Source organism: Notamacropus eugenii, chromosome 2 (assembly GCF_028372415.1).
Source record: "Notamacropus eugenii isolate mMacEug1 chromosome 2, mMacEug1.pri_v2, whole genome shotgun sequence".
Taxonomy (NCBI): Eukaryota; Metazoa; Chordata; class Mammalia; order Diprotodontia; family Macropodidae; genus Notamacropus; species Notamacropus eugenii.
This window is the reverse complement of record NC_092873.1, coordinates 286739965-286766170: the sequence shown is the minus strand read 5'-3', so window position 1 is coordinate 286766170 and position 26206 is coordinate 286739965. Positions and strand designations below refer to the sequence as shown.

General features: G+C 38.9%; 1 protein-coding gene across 6 annotated transcripts; it reads left to right on the top strand.

Moving 5' to 3' along the window:
• Positions 1-26206, top strand: HENMT1 (HEN methyltransferase 1). 6 transcript variants are annotated; one of them, XM_072644193.1, is made up of 7 exons: positions 1-1940; positions 3349-3477; positions 7505-7617; positions 10217-10345; positions 13861-14043; positions 22574-22751; positions 25671-26206. In XM_072644193.1, exons 2-7 carry the CDS (start codon positions 3358-3360, stop codon positions 26130-26132), a joined length of 1185 nt encoding a protein of 394 aa, XP_072500294.1. In that variant the 5' UTR covers positions 1-1940; positions 3349-3357; the 3' UTR covers positions 26133-26206. The 6 variants fall into 6 exon arrangements, with proteins under 6 accessions (XP_072500294.1, XP_072500293.1, XP_072500291.1 ...); XM_072644192.1 differs by having other exon boundaries at positions 1-2068; XM_072644190.1 differs by having other exon boundaries at positions 4-1940; positions 10211-10345.

Genomic DNA, 26206 nt, shown 5'->3' with positions numbered 1-26206 from the left:
CCCTGGCACCCTGGTTTTTGTGGGAGTCTCACACCCCCTTTCCAGCCCTCATTACTCCCACTTTTGTGGGCTTATTCTGTGAAAAGGAACTTGGAGTTGCCTTAGGCAAGTCGCTTAAACTCTGTGCTTAATTTCCTTCTTCTCTAAAATGAAGGAGTTGGACTAGTCTGCCTCCAAGGGTCCTTCCGGAGATAACGCTGCTGGAGAGAAAATTCATCATTTTAAAGGGAAATCTGAAAAGGAATTGAGTGCCTTGGGATAATTTTAGTTATTTTAAAGTTTGGAATAGTTATACTTTTCTTACTAAAACATTGTAGGAAAGATTTTTTTGAGCATGTTTTGACTTCCTATTGTGTAGTGCCTAAAAATTAGACAGAACAATTATTATGGAAAAAGTATTTTATGACCTATGAAGTATATTTGTTTCCTCATTAGAACTTAAAGCTGGAATTACAGTGTGGTATTCTCAGTATATTATTTAATAAACTTTTCCTTGCCCAATGACATTCATTCAACATTTCTAAAGTTTAACACAGCTTTTGGATTTTATGCAAAGCACCAAAATAGTCCTTGTAAAATGATTTGAATGATCCAGATGTCACAGATCTTTTCAATTCCAACTGCCTTAGCAATAACTTCACAGAAACCCATCCTAATTCTTAACTAGAAACGTAAAAAAAGAAAATAGTTCCTAAGTATAAATCATGGCTATCATAAAAAATTGATCCTAGTGAGAATGAATCAGAATGATGGCTTCTAAAGGCTTAATTTTTATAAGCAAAAATTAGGTTTGAGGTTGAAGTTTTGTTCCAAAGCGTTAGAGGTTCAGTCTTCAGATTCCTAGGATATGATCTTATAGGGGTCTTGTTTTTTAAATGAAAGTGGTTTCTAAATATTTCAGTAGAGAATCTTTCCCCCCACCCAGATTTTCATTTTATTCTTAAATACCAAATAACACAAGCTTTTCCTTATATAACGTGGACTGCGCGTGCAATAGGGAATCCTTTATGTAGTTCAACAAATAATTTTCCGAACTGTCCTGTTGGTCCGCGGGCCCTTTGCCCGCTCTTTCCTCAGACGAACAGTCGCCGCAGTTAAACAACATTACAGACCGTTTCGTCCTTGTTTGTTTATTTTTGTGGTTCCTTCCATCCTCACATACAACACACTGGAGCAGGAAGGCCTCAAGCGGCCGCGTTTGATTCCAGCAGTCTTTCCAGCTCGCTGTTCGCGGGGGTAAATGGGAAGAAACGCGGAAAGCCCTGGGCAAAGCTCCCCTGGCGGTGAAGCTCCACGCTGGGCACAAGGCCCGCGAGGGCAGGACGGACAAAGCGCTCCTCAGGGGGTTTCGTGCCTCTACAGATCAGGCTGCAACAAGCCCGGGACGCCCCCCTTCTCCTTTCCCTAGACCTGGGGGCCTTCCCCGTGCCCGTCTTGTTTGTGCCCTCTTGCGGGCATGCCGCTCCTCGAGGCCGGGGCTCTTTGTGCCTTTTTTCCTTTCTCTCCCCAGGTCTTGGCACATCGTTGGCGCTCACGAAATGCTGTTTAGTCGCCTAACTGAAAAGAGAAGAGGGGCTTTGCCCGCTTTTTTTTTTTTTTTTTTACAGGGCACTCTGTAGGGGGCTACCTTCCCCGCCCCTCCGCCCAGGTTACAGCTGCCTCTCCTTCCCGGGAGAATCAGGAGCACGTGGGCGCCGGGGAGCTCAGCACCTTCCCAGCCACAGTAGCTCGAGGGGTCACTCCAGGCCTACACACGCGAGCCGTCCACGTGCAGCCGCCCCGCCCCACCCCGGGGCAGGTGGGCGGGGCTTCTCTGGCTACCCCACGTGGGCAGTCCCAGGCCGGGTCAAACAGCGTGTCCGCAGGGCCTCTGAGCCCGACCGGAAGCAGGAGAGCAGGAGGCAGGAAGCCGGAAGTGGGCGGTGGCGGGAGCAGGCTGGGTGGGTGAGAGTCCTCGCTCGAAGGGTCTGCTGTGCGGTAGGCTGCTGGGGATCGGGAAGCCTCCGGGCCTGGCCAGGCAGGGCGGTGGGCACGATAGCCCTGCCCTTCCTGTTCCTAGGCCTCAAGGGTGAGTGGGGGCACCGCCCGCCCCACGTGAGAGGCAGGCAGGCCCGAAGCCTGGGTGTGGCCTGAGAAGAAGAGCCAATCTCCGCGTAGGGTTGGTCTAGGCTTACCCGTAGGCATGGTAGTAAAAGGTAGTTCTGTAACATAAATGAAGGGCGTTGGTAAACGTAGAAGAATTAAGCCTGCGGGTTGACGGAAAGAGGGTTTTTTTAAAAGAGCGTGTCATGTGAGCGTGGAGTTAGCTTAGGCAAGGAGCTTGAAAGCTGCGCTTCCTTTCCTTCCCGTGTAAAACGAAGGTGTTGGCCTAGCTGCCCCCGGGCTCCTTCCGGAGCTAACCCTGCCCCAGAGTTCTTTCACCTTCGTTGTGTCGCTTTAGTCTTGTGTCGCTTTAGTCTTGGCCCCCTCCTCTGGACTCCGCTTCTTGGCCAGGAGGTGGAGTGGTTTGAGGTTTCGTGGAAGACTCAGACACAAATGACCAAACGTTCTCATCGCCATAGCGTCCTCTCACTTCTTGAGCCAAAGGAGAGTATATTTAGATAAAATACTGCGCTGGATGTTCTGTCATGGAAAACAATTTTAGTAAAATTATTATATTCAGTGAAATCTAACATTTAGGCATATAAATCAGGTAAGTGTAAAATATGACAGAAAAGTGGCGTTGGCTGATGCAACGTTTTATTATGAACTGGTAGATCAACAAATTGAATTAAAGAAACTTGTAAAAAAATTTCAAGGTATCCTTTAAAAGATAGGTATATGTATGCATGCATATGTGTACATAAATGCAGACACACATGTGGTGTGTTGGCACTCAGGGATAGAATTAATATTTACCAGTAGGTTAATTATGCTATTTTAGGGCGTTTTTTGGTATTAGAAAAATTATTTCAGAGAGTGTAAGGTACTAGGAGTTTGATCTAGAAGGAACTTTTTTAGACGTTGACCACGTCTCTCTTGCTTTGAAGAAAAGGGAGACCCAGAGAGTTTAGGCGATACTCCTAGGAGTTACAGGGTTCATGAATAGCAGAGCTGGAATTTGAATTCTTGTCCTTTAATTTTAAATCCAGGAGTTTTTTCCATGTGATTTCCTTTATCCTACAGTTGAGAAAGTGTAATATAAGGTGTCCCAAAAGTCTTAGTGTATTGAAAATGCACCTTGTCCAATGATGGCATATATGAGGAAATAATGTAACTTAAAAAAAAAAACTTAACCATCATCATTAGAAGTCATGGGGAGAAAGGTTAAAAAAAATGGTATTTAGAGAAATTTTTTTTTTTTTTTAGAGTGACGTTATGGTTGATTCAGAAGGTCGAGGAGTTCAAGTAAAAGAGAATATTAAATTCACACCTTCATTATCCGAACAGCGGCATAAGTTTGTTTTAGATTTTGTACGGAAACACAAACCCCAAAAGGTTGGTTGGTATTTCATTGTTTTCAGCATGTACGAATGTATAAAGAGGGCTTTTTTCAGACATGTCCCCCAAATGGATGAGTGGATGGGGGAGCCAAACAAAACACTGTTATATTTAACTGTCTTTGGTATCTCTCAGGCCTAGCACAGCACTTGGAACAAAGATGCAGAAAAAGGTTTGAGTTGAGTATGTTGCAGTATCAACATCTTAGAGAGTTTGGATCAGATTTAACTTGATTTTCCTGTATTTAGAGAATGCTCTTAAGTGGGTAGGTTTATTTAACTGAATTGGACATTATTCAATATAAATAAAATTAAGATTTTCACTTGATGACCTCTAGGATTGGTTTGTGCGTTTGATACACATTTGCATTGTTTCTAGTAAAATTGTAGTTGTGAATTAAGGCCTGTTGCATTTGATCAAATGCTATACCAAAATTCCATTCACCTTTTTGTTGCATTTGACTTGTGTTTAGAAAGTGTATAGACCTGAGAAGTACAACCTCATTCATGATAAATAGGACTTTCAACGGACATCTTAAAGTAGGATTCATGTCTTAGGATCTGTGTGCAATCTGCACAATTGGTGACCTAGCTTCCTTTTTCCTCTACTTTGCCCAGATTCTCTGTCTCTTGCTTAGTCTTCCATCCTTTTAGCTGTGTTTTTGGATCTTTTATTTCAATTCAGTAAGGGTTTGTTCTGTGTATGGTATGTACCAGGAACTGTGCTAGACAGAGGCCTTTGAGGAGCTTACATTCTGCTGGACCAAAGCAACCTCTGGCCACAGATGTGCAAATGCAAAATATATACCAAGTAATATTTTTGAGAGACAGGGTGAGACTATTAATCTGGGAGGATTAGAAAAGACCTCAGGTGTAGGAAATGGTAACAGAACTAGGGTTTTAAGGGAACTAGAACTCCAAGAAATAGAGGTGAAGAAAGAGTCCTTCCAAAGGGAGCTTGTGCAAAGGCTGGAGGGGGGGAATGGGGTGTGTGTGTGTGTGTGTGTGTGTGTGTACAAATGTGTGTGAGTGTGAAACAAATAGGTGAATTTGGCTAGAGTATAGTGTGTGAAGGGAATGGTGTTAGAAGATAGGATGAACCAGGTTGTGAACGACTTCAAATGCCACACAGAGGAGTTTGTGCTTTATCCTAGAGGCATTTGGGAGCCACTGAAGATTCTTAAGCAGGGGAGTGATATGGTTCAGGAATATTACTAATTTGTCAGTTTTCTGGATCATGAATTGTGGAGGGGTATGACTGGAGCAGAGAAACCAGTTGTGGGCTAATTTAATAATGCAGGTAAGAAAATGATGAGGGTGTGGGAGAAAACTATACTATGAACTTTGGGCACAGCCTGACAGAAAAGCGTATTAATTGAATTCCAATTCTAAATATCTCTGCTTAGAGGAAAAAAATCCAAAGGAATAGAAATTAATCCGATCTTTGAGGATCTCAAGTCATTTTTCACTCACTATTAAACAGTATTCCCAAAGACAAAATTTTGCAACAAGATAGAAAACATAGTTACAGACTTTTGGTGAAAAGTTCAGTCAACAACAGTAACAAACTTTCAATGTTTTGCTTCCTCAAACAGAACTTGACTATCTGAAATTAACACACACTCTCTCACCCCACTCTCTCACCCCACTCTCTCACCCCACTCCCTCACCCCACTCCTCTCTTTCTCTGCTCATTTTCCGAAGGGCCCTTCTTTCATTGTGGTCACAGGTAAACTCATGAAATACTTCTATTAAATGAATTACTTAAAAGTTTCTTTTTCTTAGTCTGATCATTACACTAATTATTTCAGGAAAGAGTTCTTCCTAGGCTAATGAGGCATTTCCCTTTAAACTGATTAAACCTTTGATAAGAATGATTTTTTAAGAAGATTTCAGTGCTGAACATTGTTTTAGAATTGATCATTAAAAACTAATAAAATTTTCTCATTCAGATTAGAACAAGGACCTTTTGGTAGTTTGTAATGCACATTCTAAAGAGAGAATAAGGTGGGGAGTGGGTTTCTGTAGCCTTTCACCAAGAGCCTGAATTAGGGGAGGGGCTGATGTCTGCAAAATGGTGAGGGATACAAAAGGTGGTGCAGAGCTAAAATCAGTAAGACTTAGCACCATATTGGATGTGGGGAGGGTGGAGTGAGGTGGGGTGGAGTATGAAATAGTGGGAGGAATCAAGGATGATTCCAGAGTTTAGAACCTGAATTCCTAAAAGAGTGGTGATCTCCTTTACATTTGAATAGGGAAATTAGGAAGAGAAGGAAAGTGGGGGGAGGAGGGAGGAGAGGTTCAGTTTTGGACAAGATGTATTTGAGATGCCTATGGGACATCATAGGTTTGGAATGTACCTTCAAAAGATGATTACGTATTGGCTAATGAGACACTACTCTCCCTACTAAGAGAGAGTATGGATAGTGGAAAAAAAGCAGAGATTTCAAACACTGGTCACACCAACCTCTGAGTGAGACCAAAACTAGATTAAAATGTTAATTGGGAAATTTTTAACAAATAAATAAAAACACAAAAATAGGCAATATTATATTTTAAGAGCAAATCAATATGTGGCTCACAGGGATCCTAATTTAGTGGCCCCAGTTTCTATATGAGTTTGACCCCAGTGTAGAAGAGCACCTAAGAAATGCATATGAAGATTGTAGAAGATACATAATGATCCAGCAAAGGAGACTTAGGACAATTCAGATAAGAAGAGAACCAGGAGAGAGCAATGTTTATGAAAACAGAAGAGAGAATGTTGGGGGTGGGGAGTACCAACATTGAGGTGAAGAAAGATGAGCATGAAAAGAGGGTCACTGATTTAGCCCTTAATAGATTCTTGGAGAAAGCAAATTTAGTCAGGTGGTGAGGTGAGAAGTGAGTGGAAGGTGATGAAAAGGCATCAGTACGGTCATCCTTTCTAGGATTTTATTCTCAAGTTGGTTTTTTTTTTTTTTAAACAAATATTAATGTAAAAAAGATAGAGCTTCTAGGTATCATCAAAGAGCAGGGAATTATGATGTGGAGTTTAGGACCTTTGCATTGCTCCTGAGCTTCTGCTTCTGTCTGTATCTTGTGGAGAAAACTACTTTTCTGGAAGTGGAAGCTTCTGTAAATTGTGTGCTTTACTTCAGATGAAGGAATTAGGAGTACAATTGGTATATTACAACCATTGACAGAATTTGTATTTCATCTTTGAAAGGGGCAGTCGGATTTCTTTGAATGTTATGGTTATCGTGTGGTATTAAGGTACTTAAGGTTATACAGTACCTTTTGGGGTTGGGCTTGGATCAGTTGATACTCTGACTCTTTTAGGACTCTTGACTGATTTCTATTCCTTTAAATTATATGTTTCTAAAGACCTGCAAAAACTGTTACTGTGAGACTGATAGTGTTTTTACAGTAGGAAGGATAGGTTTCTACTTAAGAAACCATCTATAGTATTTTAAAGTTATACTCTTCAGAATAATAAATGATAAAATGTGCCAAACATTGATATATCCGTTCTGTATACATAGAAAAGTCAAATTAGTTATTATACTATTAAGATCTTTTTGTTATGGAAGTTTGTCACTCAAAGTCACTCTAACACCTGGGGGTATTTACTGAGGCATGCATTGAAATAAAACCCCAAAACCTTCTATTCTTATACTGTTCCTTATTTCTGCAGTTTTAAAAAAAATTATTTGATCCCATTAAGTGAATATGTTTATTTTTAGTAAAATAGGCTGTGTCATTACTTAGAAGAGAGGTGGTCCAGAATTGTGATCAGCTTCAGTGGAGGGATAATTGAGTTAGTTGCCTGGGACACAGAGGTTAAATGACTTGCCTGTTGTCACACAGTTGGTATCAGAGCAAGGGAGATACTTTCCACATCTGACTCTGAGTCTAGTCCTATTTCTTATATTGTGCTGCTTTTCCATGTAATTATTCTGTTATGTCCAGGAATCTCCTCAATTCATGCTTGAGCATATTTTGTTGATAAAATATGATTTCTGTCTTTTCCATTTTGTTTATAGGTTGCAGATTTGGGATGTGCCAACTGTAAGCTCTTATGGAGGCTAAAATATCATGAATCTATTGAGGTGCTTGCTGGACTGGATATTGATGAAAACATACTAACACGGAACATGTAATATTGTACTTGAAAATTTTTTTTCTAAAGTTTTTACTTTTAGATCAATAAGTATCATAGAAGACTTAGTATGATTAGGTTTAATTTAGTAAATATTGAACCTGAAAATGTCGGGAAGATTGAGATTAGTGAATAAAATGAGTTTGTTTTTTTTTTTGGTGATGGTGGTGGTTCTATCCCTTCATTTTGCTTAGTTGGATTGTGTTTTTAAAAGTGGTATGGGGACCCGCCTTGTTTTATTTGTGTGAAAGTCATGACAGGAACAGGAAATTACTGTTCCTGTGACATTAAGATGACCCTTAGTAAATTAGACCTTTCTTGATTGGAAGTCCATTTTGCTTTTATTTTATTATACTCTTATCATTGTAAATGACAGTGCATGGTTCTAAAAGGTACTTATCTTGTGAGTCAGTTATTGTGTAATTTTTTTTATTGTTGAAACTAGGATAAGATGGAAAAGAAAAGTGTTGATAGGTTTTTCCAGTTGCACCACATCTTCACGTGTTTGAAATATTGGGACTACAAAATCATACATCAATGCTCTAGACGTGATTGCCAAACAAAAACCAAAGAAAACATTTGCCTTGGAACAAAATAGAATTTCAAAGGTTCTCAAATACAGTATTTCCTGTATGTATGCTAAGATAATCTGACATTTGCAGATGAAACTGCAGGTATCATTACTTAATAATCTTGTCTGTTAATCATTGTCAAATGAGTTAATGTATGCAAAGCCCTGTGCAAATTTAAATGACTATATAGATATCAGTTAAATATAAATAAATACAGCATAAGGTAGGGGACGTAATCGCTACAGATATTTGCTAATATCTCAAGTGAATTCTGGTATAAAGTCCAAGTAAGTTTTTAGATGGTCCTGCTTACAAATAATGTATTTGATTGCTTTAAGTTCCAGAACACTGTAGGATATCCCATTGAAATCTATGATCACGCTAAAGAGATCAACCACAACCTAGCAGTCTACACAGGAAATAGCAAATAGAGGAGAGTGCATGTCACCCAGATTGTGTGGGAGGAGTAACTCAGTCAGTTGGCCCCATCTGTACATGCATTGTGCATGAAGTCTGCAGATGAACTATGGACCAGGCTTAAAACTAGTTAGGAAAAAGAACGGCTAGATAGTGTCTTTCCAAGTACGTAGCATTTTCATTGATTGTGAACTGTTTCTTGCTTCAAAAGCCCATCTTTTAGCTTCATTATTCTCCAAATGATACTGTAATGGTTATGAGTCATGGAAAACCATCTTGGTAGTACATGGTAAAATGGCTGCAGCTATTTCCTTTGATGAAACTTTGTGAGAAGAGCCATTAGTAATCAGGTACATGTATGAATACAAAAAGAGATCAATCAGTCATAAAATATGATACTTATTATAGGATGACTTGATCAATATTGTATAATTTGGGTGACATGCACTCTTATAAATAGATTATAGTCTGTAGTTATGAAAAATGATATTGCTGATATAATAGATTTTCAGCATGTGCTTCTTTTTTATGTATGATTTTTGGAAAGAAGTGGACAAGAACCACACTGGATGGGAACATGCTCTAATCTGTATTGATTGACAGAGAGCCTCTATGGGGGTCATAGTGCCATAGAAGTTTTATAGTAAAATATACAGTTTAATTGAAGCCTTAGTTTCAGCTTTTAAAAAATTAAGCATTGTTTTATAACTACAAAAGTTTGTGATTCCATTTTCACAAACTAATTTGGTGACTGAATACTGTTTAGGGCTTGAAGCATCAGTGGAACCCATAAATGCTGATTTTTGGAGTAGGGATTAAAAAAAGACCCCTAAATAAAAGGGACTTGAGTAATTTTTAGAACAAAGTGGAGAAAATTAAAATTTCATTATTCAATTTATTGAATTCTATTCAGTTATCTATTTTCAATGTTAACAGTATCATGGTGTTTTAGAGTAAAATATTGCTGGCATCAAAATTTTCTCAGGACCCCTATTTCCAGATAAGTTTCTTAAAAAGCAGTTTAATAAATGCTACTCTTTGTAACTGAGATGCCCTTTAATTTAAATATTTCTGTTCATTTTGCCTACATACCTCTTACTTTCCTAATATAATAAATGTGTGGAATGTTCTTAGGGTAAAAAAAAAAACTTTGAAATTAGGTATCTATTCATAAATATAAAATCCTGTGATTTCTAGTCCTTCAGATCATGGTAATCTTCTATCATGCTAAAAAGAAATTGGCTTTGCCTGTTGATACTTTTGTACTTTTAAATTTCAGGTCTATTACAATACCAACTCTAAAAGCCTATTTTCTAGGGAGCATGTGGTTATCTGTTCTCTCAGAATATGTGATCTGTAGGCCAAGGAGTGCGTTGGCATAATAAACATGATTTTTATTCCATTAACTTCCTTTTATTTTTTTACCTTTAGAGTTTTTGTAATTTATGCTACAGTTTGATTCTAAAGTTAGGTTTAGTATGAATAGTTCTTTGGGAATAAAGTCCCTTCATCTTGAAGGCCTGGTGGACTTTTGGCTGTTAATGATTATGGACATCAGACTTGGAGCAGTTTTAGTCCACCTTAAAATAATGCTTTTACAGTTACAGGTTACATACAGGTGCTGGAGACTATCTAGATCCCAGGGAGAGACCTTTAACTATTACTTTGTATCATGGCTCTGTGGTGGAAAAAGATCCTTGCCTCCTTGGATTTGATTTGATAACATGCATAGAATTGTGAGTATTAATCTGACAGGTATTCTGTGATAGTAGTTTAAAGGATTTTTTGCTGCCTGAATTAGTAGGAATTAAAGGGAAATGACATGTTTTAAATTACTTCTCAGCCCTATTTTATGCCTGTATAAATGTAATGCTAACTTTCTGGAGATAGATGTACTGCCTGACTCCAGCTAGTTAAATCAACCAGCATATAGTAAATGGTATACTACGTGAGGCGGAACTAAGAGAATACATGCATAAATGTAAAAGAAGACATTGTTAAAAGACCCCAAAACTCAGATCAAGGCAATAACAAATCTTGATTCTAGAACACTGATTGAATATCCCTCCCTCCTCTCATGGAGAGTTAGTGGATGGCTGATGTGGAACAAGAGCTACTTCTTAGACATGGTCAGCTGGTGTTTTTAACTGTACTTCCTGCTTCCTGGAGAGTTCTATTGGAGAAGGAGTGGTATTGAAGAATGACAGTGTTGTTTGAAAAGATATTGGTGAAACATTAACAGTGTCTGAGAATCAAATAAGTGGGTTCCTTTCTCTCATTTTTCAAATGGTGTATAAACTACAGGTTAGAGGAAAAATGCCCTAGATGAGTACTTTTTATTAGTAGCTTTTATGTATTATGTTTATAAATCTTTTGCCCCAATTGACTTTACCCTTGAAGAGATAATAACATTGAGTTTATTAATACCTAAAGGATCGATGGGGCAGCCAGGTGGTGCAGTGGATAGAGCACTAGTGCAGGAGTCAGGAGGCCCCGAGTTCAAATTTCACCTCAGACACTTGACACTCACTAGCTGTGTGACCTTGGGCAAGTCACTTAACCCAAATCCTGGGTCATCTCCAGTCATCCTGATAAATATCTGGTCACTGGATTCAGATGGCTCTGGAGGAAAAGTGAGGCTGGTGACCTGCACAGCCCTCCCTCACTCAAAACAAAGTCAAGTGCAAGTCATGTCATTATTTCTCTGATGGCATGGTCTTCTTTGGCAAAGAAGGATGAACACACACCCACCCCCCCTAAAGGATCAGTAATGGAACCTAATAGTTTCTCCTTTTAAAGTATACAGTCCTTGAGGACAGGAACTGTTTTTTGACTTTATACTCTGCTTAGTGTTGTGCCTGACATGCTTAATAAATCCTTTTGGACTACTCAACTATAAAGTATGGTTAGTGGTTCATACATGAAAACTTTCCTTTGGTTAGAGGCAAAAAACCCCCAAACCCTTCATATTTCATACCCAGTTTAAGTTAGGGCTAATAATACAGAGTTAATTTTTTCTTTTGAGAAAATTTTGACAAGAATTTAAATTAAGCTTATTGACCTCTGGTTTTGAAGGTTCTACCCTATACCTTTTTTTTTTCTTTAACTCAAGGTAACATTGACCCTTCTGTGTTGAGGTGCCTCTAAGATTCTCTGTGGCCCTTTAAAGATGACTAATAGTGGCTTACATTGTAGCCACCAGTTATGAGGACCCCAGTGGCATTCTATAATTCTGGTAACTTGAATTTGCTGATGACAGCTGAGTAGGCATGTTGATTCTGTCTTTCCTGGTCCACAGATCATTCTTGGCAGAGGGAAAAAGCTAAGTAATAATTAAGGTGCTCAGTCATCTTTTTCATTCTCCTTTCCTTTGTTGCTCCTTTTCCCAGTATACCTTAAAACAAAAAAAAGGAAAACCCACTTTATTGTCTTTGACATAAGAACATTTGACTTAATTTAATACAGCAAAATGGTGCCTTAAAGACCGTCTTGAAACAAGAAATCTATTGATTTGTTAAGATATGCAAGGTTTAGATGCAACCATAGAACCTTGTTCAGTGATCTTTTTCAATCAAATGTGGCATAACAAAGAGACTGACATTTGTTGTTGATACAATGAGAGATTTTAATATTAGAAGGGACCACTCTGATCATCTAGACCAACCCATAATCCTCACTGATATATTTGAAAAGTGGTCATTTTTTGGCCTCTGTATGAATGGGAGGCAGTCTTACTTCCCAAGGCAATCCATTGGCACAATGAATAGGGCTGGAATTGCAGTCAGGAAAACCTGAGTCTAAAACCTTTCTCTGACACTTTACTAGCTGTAGGACCTTGCACAAGTTACTTGACCACTCAGCCTTAGTTTCCTTATGTATAAAATGGGGATAATAGCACCTGCCTCATGATGTTGTTAGGAACAAATGAGGTGATATATATGTAAACACTTAGCAAAAGCGCTGTGTAAATGCTAGCTACCTCTGTTATTGTTATTTTATTTTTGCACAGCCCTAATTTTTAGGAAGCTGTTTTTTACATCATTATAAATTTGCCTTTTTATAACTTGCTATGCTCCTAGTTCTGCCCATTTGTACCAAGAAGAACAAGCCCAATTTAAACCACTACCTCATATTCCTCTGCTTTAAGGAACAGTTGGTATTTTTTTCCCCTTTATCTTCCTTATCACAAAGCCACTCATTCCTGGTATGTGCCTGACTGGGCTTTTTCATGAGCTTTTCTTCACTTGAAGCCGTCCTGTGTGGTGTTGGGGTAATTCGCTGAATGTCGTTTATTTATCTTCCCTTATGTATTGTCTTTTCTGATACCCTAGGAAGCCTTCTCAGCTTGTTACGAATCATCCTCTTACTCTCATCTAGTTGGTAATCACAGCCATGTAGATATCATACTTTTAAGTATAGTTCATCATTTTCCCCCCTCAGTTTTCATTTTAGATGTGCATATTGTTTCTGGGTTGATCCATCTTGGTTTTTCCCCCCAATTGCAAATTCCTTGAACAAGGAGTGTTAACTAGAGTCAGAGGACTTGGGTTCAAATCTCCTCTCTGATGCTCACTCCCAGATGACCTTGGATAAATCACTTAGCCTCAGTTTCCTCATCTGTGAAGTGAGGAAGTTGGACTAGAGGGCCTCTCAAGTGCCATAAGGCTCTAGATCTGTGTGCCTACTGAGACTCATAAACTTAAAGCATCATTACAGCCCTTGACAATGAACTCACTCTGGATTTAAGTTCTGATGATCTCATTGTAGTGCTACAATGTCTGAAGTATTTTGTGCACATTTGCCTGGCCAACACTGAGCTTTGAAGGGGATGTGAGGAATAGAAAAGTACATTTTCTAGTCCTGTTAAGTTACTTCCTGTCCCCACGTATACCCTATGTCTTCCAGTCTCCATGTTTTTGTTCACTTCTATCTTAGTCCTAGAATGTTCTCCCTCTTCATCTTTACCAACATAATGTTAGCTCTTTGAGGACAGCCACTGTTTCTTTTTGGTTTTGCTTCACTAGCTGCTTTTCTTTGTATCCCCAACATTAAGTGCTTAATAAATAAATGTTGGTTGACCTGATGAGTAAATTTTACGGTAATGACTAATGTGGTACTATAGATATTATAATTGTTATTATAGATGTTAAAAAAGTGTCAAACCAGCTAGTTCTTATTTAAATTGATTTAGAAAAAGTACTTTAAAAGAGTCAATACTGTCTTTAAGTTCATTGAATCTTAACCTTTTCAGAATAGAACATCTAGAAGCCAAAGAGCTGTCCCAGTTCCCAGAAGTAATATTTGGATTCTTCTCTCCAACTACGGTTATTATCAGCACACCAAACTCCGAATTTAATCCCTTGTTTTCAGGAAAGACACTATTCCGACATCCAGATCACAAGTTTGAATGGAATAGAACACAATTTCAGAGCTGGTGAGTTTTATGAATAACTGTCACAGTTGAGTTTAAAGTAATTAGAGTTAGATTTTTATACGTTAAAGTATACATTAAATTACAGGATGAATTAATACGTTTTTAAAAACATTAAGGATTTACCATGTACTAAATTCTGTGTTAAGTGCTGGTAATATGAATCAAAAAAGCAAGACAATCCTGCTCTCAGAGTTCACATTTTAATGAGGGAAAACAACACACATAGGATTAAGCTTCAAGTTAGATGGAAAAGCCCAGTGGTTCTCTAGGGTACAGTGAAAAAGCAGATGTGAATACATCTTATTTTAGTTTTGTTTCCATCAGAACCATATCCATTTCTGTTGTACTATTTGAATAGTAGCAATGAGAGCTTTCTTTTTGTGGGTCTTTGGTGACCATGTTTACTTAAGAGACAAAGACTGCAGCACCTGCATCCCCAGGTTGAATTTTCACAAGGGGTCATTCACCTAGACAGTGTCTTTGGGGGCTAGGTTAGAAGCAGGGAAGGTAGTCTAAAGGTGGGGTTCTGCCACTCTTGGGGCTCTTGGACTCAGCCATTAGTGACAGTTCTTGAATGGTTGTTGGCAGTGGCAGGCCCTTTCTCCACAAGGTGTGCTTTTTTGGATGATAGGTCAGAGCTGGAAGCAGAGATCATAATATCATTGTATTAGAGCTGTGTTGAGGGCAGGACCACTTTCCCCAGTGGGTGTGCTTGTTACTGTTGTTTGGGCCAGACTGAAGAGGGGACATTGGTTGAGGGTGGATGGGAGATTGCTGTTTTCCAAAGCATGGGATCTTGTGTTAACCTCCATCTGGATCTGAAGGGAGGTGATTGTGATTTATCCCACTTGATACATACTGCTGCCATTCTCATCTATGGAAAACTTTACATTCATTTTGAATAATCTTTAAATAAGCGATACTATATTCGGTCTAGTTTCTTCAAACTACCCAGGTCATCCATAGCTTCTTCTGCCGTTAGTTGGTATGTACAGGAACAATTCTAACAGTAGCCTCAGCCAAATGAAAGTAGAAAGGTGAATCTCTTACTACTTATCTTAAAGCAGTGATTATGTGCAACTTTAAATGGCAAACTGAGGACTTTGTATTTTTTAGTGGTAGCAGAGTGCTTCTGAAGGCTCATGACCAGATGAAGAGCATGGTTGACCTGCATTTTAAAAAAATTACTTTGGCAGCTGTGTGGAGACTTGTTTGAAAGGGGAGAGACTGGAGGTCCGAAGACCTTTTAGCAGGATATTGGAACGATTATATGAGAGGTGGGGAGAACTTGAATGAAGGTTGTAACCTTATGAGTGGTAAATCACGAGAGATGTATGTGGAAGTAGAATTGACAAAAAAAGACTTGGCAGCTGGTTAGGTTCAGAAAATGGGGAAAGGGATTGCAAATCTGGGTACCTAGAAGGATGATGGTAATAGGAAAATTTGGAGGAAAGGAAAGCTTGTGGAAGATGAATTCTCTTTTGGTCATTTTGGGTTTGAGATGTCTTTAAGACATGCAGGATGCCTAGATATTCAGCAGGTGATATGGAACTGGAGTTCAAAAGCAGTTAGGGCTGTATATATGTATTTGGGAGTTATCTACATACGGACATTCCTTTTTCCCTTTATACTTGAGATAATTACTTACAGGTGTAAGTAATTTGTAGATTAGATTTTATTATTGCAGTTTTTTTCTAGTTTTCCTTTCCTTCTGGTGTTCTCTCTTTCACACATTTGATTTTCATTTGTTGTTCCCTGGACTCCTTTAAATTGCTTAGTGCTCCCTAATTCCTGTATTGCGTAGGATGGCCTTTTAGGGGGGAGGGATTAAGTATTTGAGCCAAACTGACCCTGTAGCAGAGTAGGTATTGCTTTATGTATTATGGTATCAGGATCACTGTAGTCATTAAGATAATTTAAATCATAAGAGCTAACGAGATCTCTAAAAGAAAATGTAGAAAAAGAAAAGGGCCCAGGAGTGATCCTTGGTTAATGACTGTTGCTAACTGTAGTGGGACAATGGGCGAGCCATGGAAAAAATCACAATTTCAGAATTAGAAGGGATCTTGGTCATCATTTTTTAAAAAATAAATTATTTTGTTTTCAGTGTTTACAATCACTTCCATATATCTTAGATTTTTTTCCCCTCCCTCCCTCCCTGAAACAGCATACAATTTTATATAGGTTCTATACATACATTCCTGTTAAATACATTTTTACCTTAGTCATGTTGCATAGAAGAATTAAAATGAATGGGAGAAATCACAAAACATAATACAAAAGAAAATGTTCTGCTTCATTCTGAGATCGAATTCCATGGTTCTTTGGATGTGGAAGGCATTTGGTCATCATATTTAACCTGTATCCTCAGCCTACCCAGAGCTTAGCTCCTGCTTGAAGACCTTTGAGAGGGCAGGCCGTTCCACTTTTTAATTAAGAAATTATGGCTTTGCTTTTTTGTAGCTTCCAGTTTGGCTCCTACTTCTGCCTTCTGGAACTAAACATGACACTTAGTCCCTCTTTTGCATCACAAATATGAAGAGTTGTCTGTCCTTCCTCAGTCTTCTATAGGCTCAATACCCCCAGTTCCTTCAACTAGTCCTTCTAGAGCACTAATTTGAGGCCGTTTGCTATCTTGATTATCTCTTTGGACCTTCTCCTACTCATTAATATCCTTCATAAAATGTGATGCCCAGAATGGAGTAATATTTTAGCATCATTTGAACAGGGCAGAGTATAGTGTAGCTCAGGATTATGTTGGGTTTTTTTTTTTTAGGGGTGGGAGGTAGAAGGGGAGAGAATTCCCATGTTATACTTTTGACTCCTTGAATTTAGGGTCCACTTAATATCCCCAAGAGACTGTAAAAAGAAACAGGCAGGCAGGAGACCAGCAGAGAGCAGTATTACAAAAGCTAAGAGAGAAAACAATTTCCAGGAGGAAGTGTTAAAAAATAATCAAGAAGGATGAGAACAGAGAAAAAGCTGTGGAATTTAGCAATGGGTCAGTAGGTACTCTTAGAAAAAGCAGTTGCAAGAGAGTGAGAGAAGAGTTAGGGCATAAGGAATTCGGGGCAGCAAAAGTAGATGATCCTTTCTAAGCATTTAGCTGTGAAAAAGATGTAGATGGAATTATGGAAGGTTTACAGAGTCAAATGAAGGAAAGGCTGAAGACAGGAGAAAGAGGAAAGGTCCTGGAGGAGAAGGGGATGATGGATGGTGTCAAAGTCACAATTAGAAGGGTTAGCTGTAATAGGAGAAAACCCACTGTTTTACCAGATAAAGAAGAGACAGTGTTGTATGATATTGTCTAAGCTAAAGGGATAGGGAACCTTCAGCCTTAAAGACACATGTAGCCCTCTAGGTACTTGGGTACAGCCTTTTGACTGAGTTTGAGTTTTACAGAATAAATATTTTTAATGGAATTTGTTCTGCGAAGTTTGGATTCAGTCAGAGGACCACACTTGAGGACCTAGAGGGCCATCTGTGGCCTCTAGGCTGCATATTCCCCACCTCTGGGCTCTAAGGTATGTCATATGTGGCATAGAACAGGAAAAGGAGCTATTGCCTCTGTTTCTTTAATAAATTATTTCTAAAATAAATAAATGAGGTCCTCTGAGAGAAAAAGCGAGGGTTGTTTATAAGTTTTGAGAAAAGAGTATGTAGAAAAGCCATGTTGGGGAGGATGGGTCCTTCTTTGAGTTGTGAACTCCCTTAGATCCGTGGCACTTGACCCCAAACCAGTAGTGCAGAGCCCTTACCAACGTGATAAATACTGACCTATCTAATGGGAGCATTGCTTCGTGTTAGAGTGAAGTCCTCTGGTATGAAAGAAGCACCAAATAGCACAAAGCACCTGGCCCTTCCCATGTTCCCTCTCCCAGCCTCCTGTAGTTCCATCCCTTTTGTGCTTCCATTCCTGCGGTCGTATTCAGATCAGGGAGAGGAAATCAAAATCCACAGAACCCTCAAAGTTTAGAAGCCCCTGCCATTGTCTTCCCCTCTCTCGGTTATCTTCCTCCAGAAATGTTCCCAGGCTGCCTTTGTTTGCGCAGCCACTAGGGACCATGGCAAACTTTTGAGAGGTTCCTATTAAGTAGTTCTGTCTGTTGTTTCATCCCCCACCCCATGGACACATACCTTCTTTGAGGCTTTCTTCTCCTCAGTAATAGAGCTTTATTTAGGAAGACCAGTTTTTTTGTCCTTAACATTCGTTGCTACCTTATGCTCATTCTGAGCCCAAGCAGTCCAGACAGGGACTTTTCATTTTTAGTTGCATGCCTTTGCTTTTCTTTTTGGGGAAAAAAAAAATCTTAATTTGGTTGATGAATTTCCTATCTATTCCTTTCTTTCTTCTCATTGTAATTACTTGCCAGAATTTCCTTGAGATCATTCCATTTTTCCTGGGCCAGCTTCCCATATAGAATTGCAGACACTGGGATACTACTTATTCTTCTTCTTAAGTATCAAAATCTATTATTCGTCTAGGATGTGCAGCAGACTTATGCCCTTTTTAGTTGTCACAAGCTTTAATGACAGAGTTGTCTTTGGCTTCCCATCACTAACTACATAATCTAGCATCTAGTCTTTCAAGATCAGAAGTAAGTTCAGAATAGCAGTCTCATATTTTTTTTTTGAAAAGTGATCATATAGACAAGTTTAATATTTATCAGCTACTTCTGCTGTTAACAGAGAACATTCTAGCAGATGTCTATATACTTGTTATGCTCCATCACTGCTGTAAAGATACCCCAGATTCAGAAACTAATCTTAAGCTTTGTGGGCAGTTCTTTAATATACTTTTACCATGATAGCATTTCTATTTCTCGATTTTTTCCCCCTTGCTTGTAGTGCATAAATTTCTTTACATTTTCCCCTTGAGGCGGAAGTAGTGTAGTGGTTTTGGAGGCAGAATGACAATAACTTAAGTATATACACAATTAGAGCTCTGTTTGAAGAAATCGTGGATCTTTGGGATATGCATATTAAGTGTCCAGTTCAATTTCAAGAGGCATAAGCCAGGGTAACATGCTTGCTAGAACATGTCATTTCTCTCTCTTGTAGAGGATGTCCATCACAGAATCCATTCTTTGTAGATGAGGAGGTCCTTTGGATGCTCTGGTTTGTGGATGATATGATAGTTTCCAGAATACTGCAAACCTTCCTACGTGGGATCCGGTACAACTGCAGAGTTGAGCCTAACTAACCACGCACATAAAGAACACCCTACAGACAGAAAATGCCTGTTGTTCACACTGTCAGGCGCTTGAATTGATGGCCCATGATACTGGCTCCTGTATGTGTGATGGAGAAACACTTTAGAACAACAGAATTAGAGAAGAAAATACACTGACTTGCATGTGGGGAAATTGCGTTGTGCTTTTAGTGACCTTTCTGAAACAAAGGACCATCTTTGTAACATTAATATTCTGGTGATGTGATGTGGCTGTGAAAGCATGGCAGCATGCACCTATCTCCAAAGAATTCAAGGTTCAGGACATCTTGAAGGCATTGGAGAGATATGTAGACATGAGTAAGCTATGTATTTCCAATGAAGGACTATGCAAAAGTAGCAACATAAGAGAGATTGTCCAAGAAAGGGAAGTAGGCCCATCATAATAAGAGGTAAACAAAAAAACAATAACAGAGGTTTTTGTGTTCCACTGATACCTTATGTTGAGATTTAAGTAATCCCTGTCGTAGGTAAACCCCTATAGATTTGTGGGAGGACTTGTATAAGAATGAGAAGGTATCATGGGTTGGCATCTGCACCCTTGAAGGGCATTCACATTGATCATAGTTCCATCAAAATGTGTGCAAGGCACTGGGCTGAGTTGTAGGGGTACAAGGATAGAAACAAAGGAACCCTGTCCTCTAGGCACTTATTTTCAGTTGGGAGGGTATGTGATATGTATAGAAGAATATGAGAATTTGAAGAGAAGAAACATTTTGGTAGAGGCAGAAATTCACTTTGTGAAGGTGATACCTAGCTGAATTTTGAAGGAAAGCATGGATTCTGAAAGACAAATGTGGGAAGAAGAGAGCATGAGCGCCCATACTCATGTCTAGGCTTGGGACAGCTTAGGTGCACAGAGCAGAAGTGAGAATGTGAGCTTGGGGAACAGCTGAAAGGTGGAATATGTGAAAGGGAGTAACAGGAAATCTAGAAAGATAGACTGAAGACTTTAAGTGTGAGCTGGAAGCACTTTTATTTGCTCCTAAAGGCATTAGTCATTGAATGCTTTTCCAGCCAGGAGCATCATAGTCAGACATTTTGCCCCAGGGAGGAATAGGAATGTGTAGAAGGGTGAATGTAGAGGAGGAAGAGGAGTATAGCGGATGGAGGTTATCGTATTTGCTTTGTTTCTTTTGAATAAGGCTGCTTTTGATAATACCCTCATTAGTCCTAGTAATTATGAGGACAAATTTAACTCCTTGAATCAGAATTTCTCACATTGTTTCTCTTCCATATTCTGTTGTATATCAACATCTGAGGCTTTAAGTTTTTTTCGTTACTGCTGTTCTTGGATATTGTTTCTTGTGAGTAAGTGCTTCTCTTTTGTTTCTTGTGTTGTACCTTTTACAGTCTCTGGTGGCTGGTTTGGCAGATATATGTGTGGGCAGTTTTCTTCTTTGTTTTCAATTTAGAGCCTTCTTTATCAGATTTGCAAGTTTTTAAAAAGTCATGTATTTTTTGCTAGCCTTAATTAGATGTCATTGCCAACCACAAGAACTAACCTCTTCTTCCTAGGATATCTCCCGTGGTAGCATCATCATTCTGTGGAGCATGAGAAATTACTTCCTCCAGCTCAGATGGACATAGCCATCTGTTGATTAAATAATTCCCCAGGTTCATTGGTCCTTTTACTTCTGCCCCAGTCCTCCCCCTGCTGCAGTTGTGACGTGGGTTGTGATGCCCTTTTGCTTCTGTGTTTCCCCTTTGAAGTGCTTGTTCTATCTTTTCAAGAAGCATTTCTTTTTTCCTTAACATGCTGAAGGACCGAAAAGGTGCCTGACAGTCTTTTTATCCTTAAGAGGAAGACCAAGCCTGCATTTTTGCCCACACTTAACTGTTAGATAGCAGGGATAGAAATGAAAATAACAAATTCCCTGCAGGCTATGGATCCTTTCAGATTTCTAGAATTTTTACAGTAAGTTTTTCACTAGTTATCTGTCACTCGTATTAGTTTATCAAGTATTTAAGTGCTAAATGTTGTTTTTCTTTTTCTTTTTGGTTTTCTGTTCAGTTTAACCAGCTTTCGTTTGTCTATGACTGAATTCTCTACCTAGTTGATTGTTTTAAATCACTTTGTGTCTTTCCACCCCCTATTGTCAGCTGTCAAGGATTAAACTGGGTATTGTAGCCAGAGAGAAAATAAATATCTGAAAAGAGACAGCCTTATGCCAGAAAAAGTAGTGGTTTACCTGGTATATAGTCTTAGGGCACTGAGAAGGGCCTTTCCTCTCCAGACCTCACCAAAAAACCCAGACTCTTCGGTGAGTAAAAACTGATTCCGGAACAAAGTCTTTCATTTGTCGATTTGAAATGTGATTTAAACTGTAAACCCCTAGGGAGAAGGGAACATTGGCCTCTGTTCATACTAAGAAATGAATGACTGGTATAAAATTCTTTATTGAACAATCTCTTATAAAGAATGAGTAGAGAGAGACTCCATGAAGGCACCAGCAAGCCTCTGGGGTTGGACAGGATTGGATAAAGAACAACAGGCCTCTTCAGGAGTAACAGTAGCTTATACTTAGATAACACTTAGAAGCTTAATCTCCTCACACCTCTTCGAGGGAGCCAAAGTATCAACCTCATTTTCAGACGTTTGAAGTGAGCTCAGAATGCTTTAGTAACTTATCCCTGATCAGATGGCTGGTAAATAACCCAGCCTAGACTGAAACGGATGTCTTCTTACTGCAAGTCTACATGGCTTCTCCAGAAGGCCCAAGAAAGGAGAATTTGGAGCGTCAAAGACAAACTGGGCTTTTTGCACAATATTCCTTAGATATGCTCTTAGGCCTTTGTGTTTGACAGCTTAAGTGACTGAGTCATTGTTACCTACTGTGTTTCAAAGCCAAATAGAGGTTTTGGATAGGCATTATGCTTTGTTATCAGCACTATTTCCTCCTTTGATATGAATGATTTATTAGTTAACACTATTAAAGTATCAACCTGATGTCAATTAGAGCCTTTAGGGGGGAAATGATCTCCAAGTTGAGTAGTAAAGCAAATATTTTTTCAAAAATTTGTACTTTGAAGCATTTTATAATTTGTTTTATAATGTGCTATATCTATATAGTACATATACTATATATATAGCATATATTACATGTCTGTAGATGTATGGTTAGAACTATCTATGTGAATAAAACTTTTAAATAATTTTTTAAAACTTTGTTCACTTGAAAAACTAAGCTATTGCAGGTAGAAATTTTTTCTGATTAGACTTCTGGCCATAATATAATTTGATCTGGTTTTAACCAGTTAAAATATATAACTTGAAAGACAATTTGTCTTTCTTTTTAGGGCTTTAGATGCAGCAAGACACTATGGTTATTCAGTGGAGTTTACTGGATTAGGAGAACCACCACCTGGAGCTGAGGCTGTTGGGTTCTGTACTCAGATAGGAGTCTTTGTGAAAAATATACCAAATGCTGTTGAATCTCTACACAATGAAAAAACTATAGAATGTACTTACACAACAGTAAGTATGTCTTAGACTCTTAAGATGAAATGCAAACTTACTAATGATCTTCGGAGGAGAGAGTACAAGGCTACGAGACTTGCAAAATTAGATGTTATTTCCTTGACTCAGCAATAGAGAATAATTTCTTCAATTGCATATTGGATTAAAAAACAAAGTAGAACCTCTTGTTAGCACTAGAAAAGATGGCTGGGATGTTGCTGTGTTTAGGGTGTGTTTTCTTGTATCATTTGCCTGTATCAAAAGTTGGTGTTCTTGCTTAATCAGTGCAGGGAATGGTAAAACAAGTTAGGGAAGGTAAAAAAGCTTAGTTATAATGCCAAGCCGTTTAATTTTCTCTTTTTACTATAGCCCAGTAGCTATAGTGCTGGCCTCTTACCTGTAAAATTAGCCAGCAATTAATCAAGAAACTTATTAAATGCCTGTGTGCCAAACCTTATGCTGGGACCTGATGATACAAAGAAAAAAAAAGACAATCCTTTTCCTCAAGGAACTTAGATTCTGTCGGGGGAGACAGCATGTACTTAGATAATTGAAAGGTGGGGGGGGGGGGGAGATATTTAAGGCAATTCAGAGCAGGTACTGCTTAGGACCTCACAAATTTGTGTGAATAAACAGAAGGGGATGGACATGAGAGAGTCTGTGAAGGTAAAGTGGCAAGGCTTGGCAGCTGATTGGATTGAGGGTTGGGGAGTCAGAAAGAGGGAAGGGGGAAGGGTGACCCAGAGATTGTGAATCTTCAATGACTTAGAAACATGACAGTGTCCTTGAAATAGGGAAGCTGGAGGGAGAGAAGCAGGCTTAAGGGTAAAATAGTTCTTTTTTTATACATGTTGAGTTTAAGATGCCTTTGGGACATTCAGATATAGTTACCCAGCAGTCACTTGGTACTGTGGGACAAGGATTCAGGAGATTAGAGCTAGATAACTAGATTTGGCCATTAACTGCATGAAGAAAACTGAACATATGAGAGTAGATGAGCACAGAGAAGAGAGACCACGACAGGACCTTGGGGGTACTTCCATGGAGGGGGTAGAGTAGAATATGGGTAATTTGGTTAGATCAGAGAGTGGTGCCACAAACTGAAGGAGAAGAGAATACCTATGAGATCATCAGCAGGGTCAAAGGGCACAGAGGTCAAGAAGGAGGAAGCCTGAGAATAGGCCATGGGCTTTAGCCCATCAGAAATGGTTGGCCAAGGAGAGAGGCTGGGAGCCAGAACAAGTGGAGGTGAGAAGTGAATGCATAGTATCCAAATCTAGTCTTGTTTTACTACCATTTAAAATTATTGTAAGCAATATTAAGTATTCAACTAACTTGTTTTGATAATTTGCATTCAAGTGAATTTTGGTAAATTTTCTGTTCTGCTTCTACTTTTCTTACTTTGAATTATTTCATAAAGGTCCACTTAGAATTCTTTCTATTGCTCATAGTTGTTCATCTTAATTATAGTAGGCATGGAAGTGTTAAAAGTGGAGATGGTGCTAGGCTGGGAGTCAGGAGATACCAGAATTCGAATCCTACCTCACTGGCTATGTGATCACAGGAAAGTCACCCTCTCATAGCCTTCAGTTTATCTCTAAAATGGGAATACTTACCTCACAGCTATTATATAATAATAATTATTATTTGTAAATTACTATATGTGAAGATAAAATAAGAATATAAAACACTTTAACATATCTTTAAAACTATAAATGTTAGTTATTCCATTACATCAGTGAGCCACTCTTCTTCTTGGGCATATCGTTTCTGGCCAGCCTTCTATTTAGAAGTGACAAATAATGCTATTAGAATCTTTGAATAGAGCCTGCTTGTTGTTAAAACTCCCAGGGAATATTCCCAACAGTGGAATTAACTGGTCAGAGGCAGCTATTCATTTTTCCTGATACCTTCACTACCTAGACTGGGTTCAGTGAGCCCATGTTTTTCATAAAACCCTTCTGGAAGATTTACACTTTAAAGCCACTGCCTCTTCATGTACAAAACATACATTAAAAATGTGACTTGTTCTCACAGATGTCAGGGTAAAAAGTAGTGAAGAAAAGATCCTTTCTTTTCCTGTTCCTTCCTAATAGATCTTAAAAATTAAATGAGTCTTTAGTCAGTAGTCTACTTGATTAGATTATTCCAGATATGATATTAGTTTGTACCACATAAATTCACTTCTTATTTTAGGATTTCTAGAAATTAGAATATCGTTCATTGAAGGCAGGGACTGTCAGGTTTGGGTTTTGTATTTGGTTTGTGGAGGTTTTTTGGTGTTTCTTATGGTATCCTCTGTGCTACTTTTTAGCCTTATATGTTATTCTCCTTAACACTAAGTTCCAGCCCACCTGCCTTATTACCTCCTATCTGGTCTTCATGCATTTTGCTTGGGCTGTCCTCCATACTTGGAATACAGCCCCTCCTCATTTGATTTCTCAGAATTCTGATCTTCCTTCAAGTTTCAGATGAGGTGCAACCTCCTACACTGGCTTTATCTTGGTCTCCACAGTTGCTAGTGCTTCACTCTCACAAGTTTATACATTTCGTTTATTTATATTTCACTTACATGCTTCCATCCTTGCCCCCTCAGTAGAACCATAAGGTCCTTGAGGGCAGGGACTGTCTTAATTTTTGTCTTTGTATCAGTCCACATAATAGGCATAATGTAAATGCATTATGGGTGCCACTATTTAATAGAATTAAATAGCCCTCATAAACTTCCTGTGATGTCCTTCAGGAGACTGAGATTCAACTAATAATTTTCTATTTTTTTCTCTATCCCCCCATAGAGTACAATCATCTTGTAGTGCAGTTTTGCTTAGATTTTTTTCTTGATAGGTGGGTATGCATGTGCGCATGCACATGTCTGTGCTTAAAGAACATCTTTTGTATTTCAGAATAGTATCTGAAATTTTCTTCTCCTCCCTCTAGGTTGGTACAGTGATATATCCAAGCCTGAAGGAAGAAAAGTACCTCCGGAAGGCAGTATCCAATGAAGTTTTTTCTCAAATCTTAAAATTGAAGAGAGCTCTACTAGAAAGTCTCAAGATGAAGAAAGACAGGGATAGTGGTGATGAGCTTGAATTTGTCAAGCTTGAATGTGATAAATCCAAAAATGACCCCACTGAGGAGACGCCCAAGCCATTCTGTATTGGAAATGTGTTCTATATACCTCTGGAAAGGCTTTTCTCTTTCCCCAAAATAAAACACCTATGTGGTGACCTTGAGACGTTAAAAATGCTAATTGCTGATGAAGTAAGGCTAAGCAGTGATGGTTCTTCTGTCATGATTAACATTGTCGATGAAGAGGACTGTGATTTGAGTGACAATGATTGGGATGACTACAGTGGGGAGGAGCGTAATGGTGGTGGCTCTCATGGGACTTGCCTGTGATGGGGATGACCGTGAAGATCATTGATAAGTCGTTGTTGTTTTCACAATTCAGGGAATTAAACTTCTTAATGGGC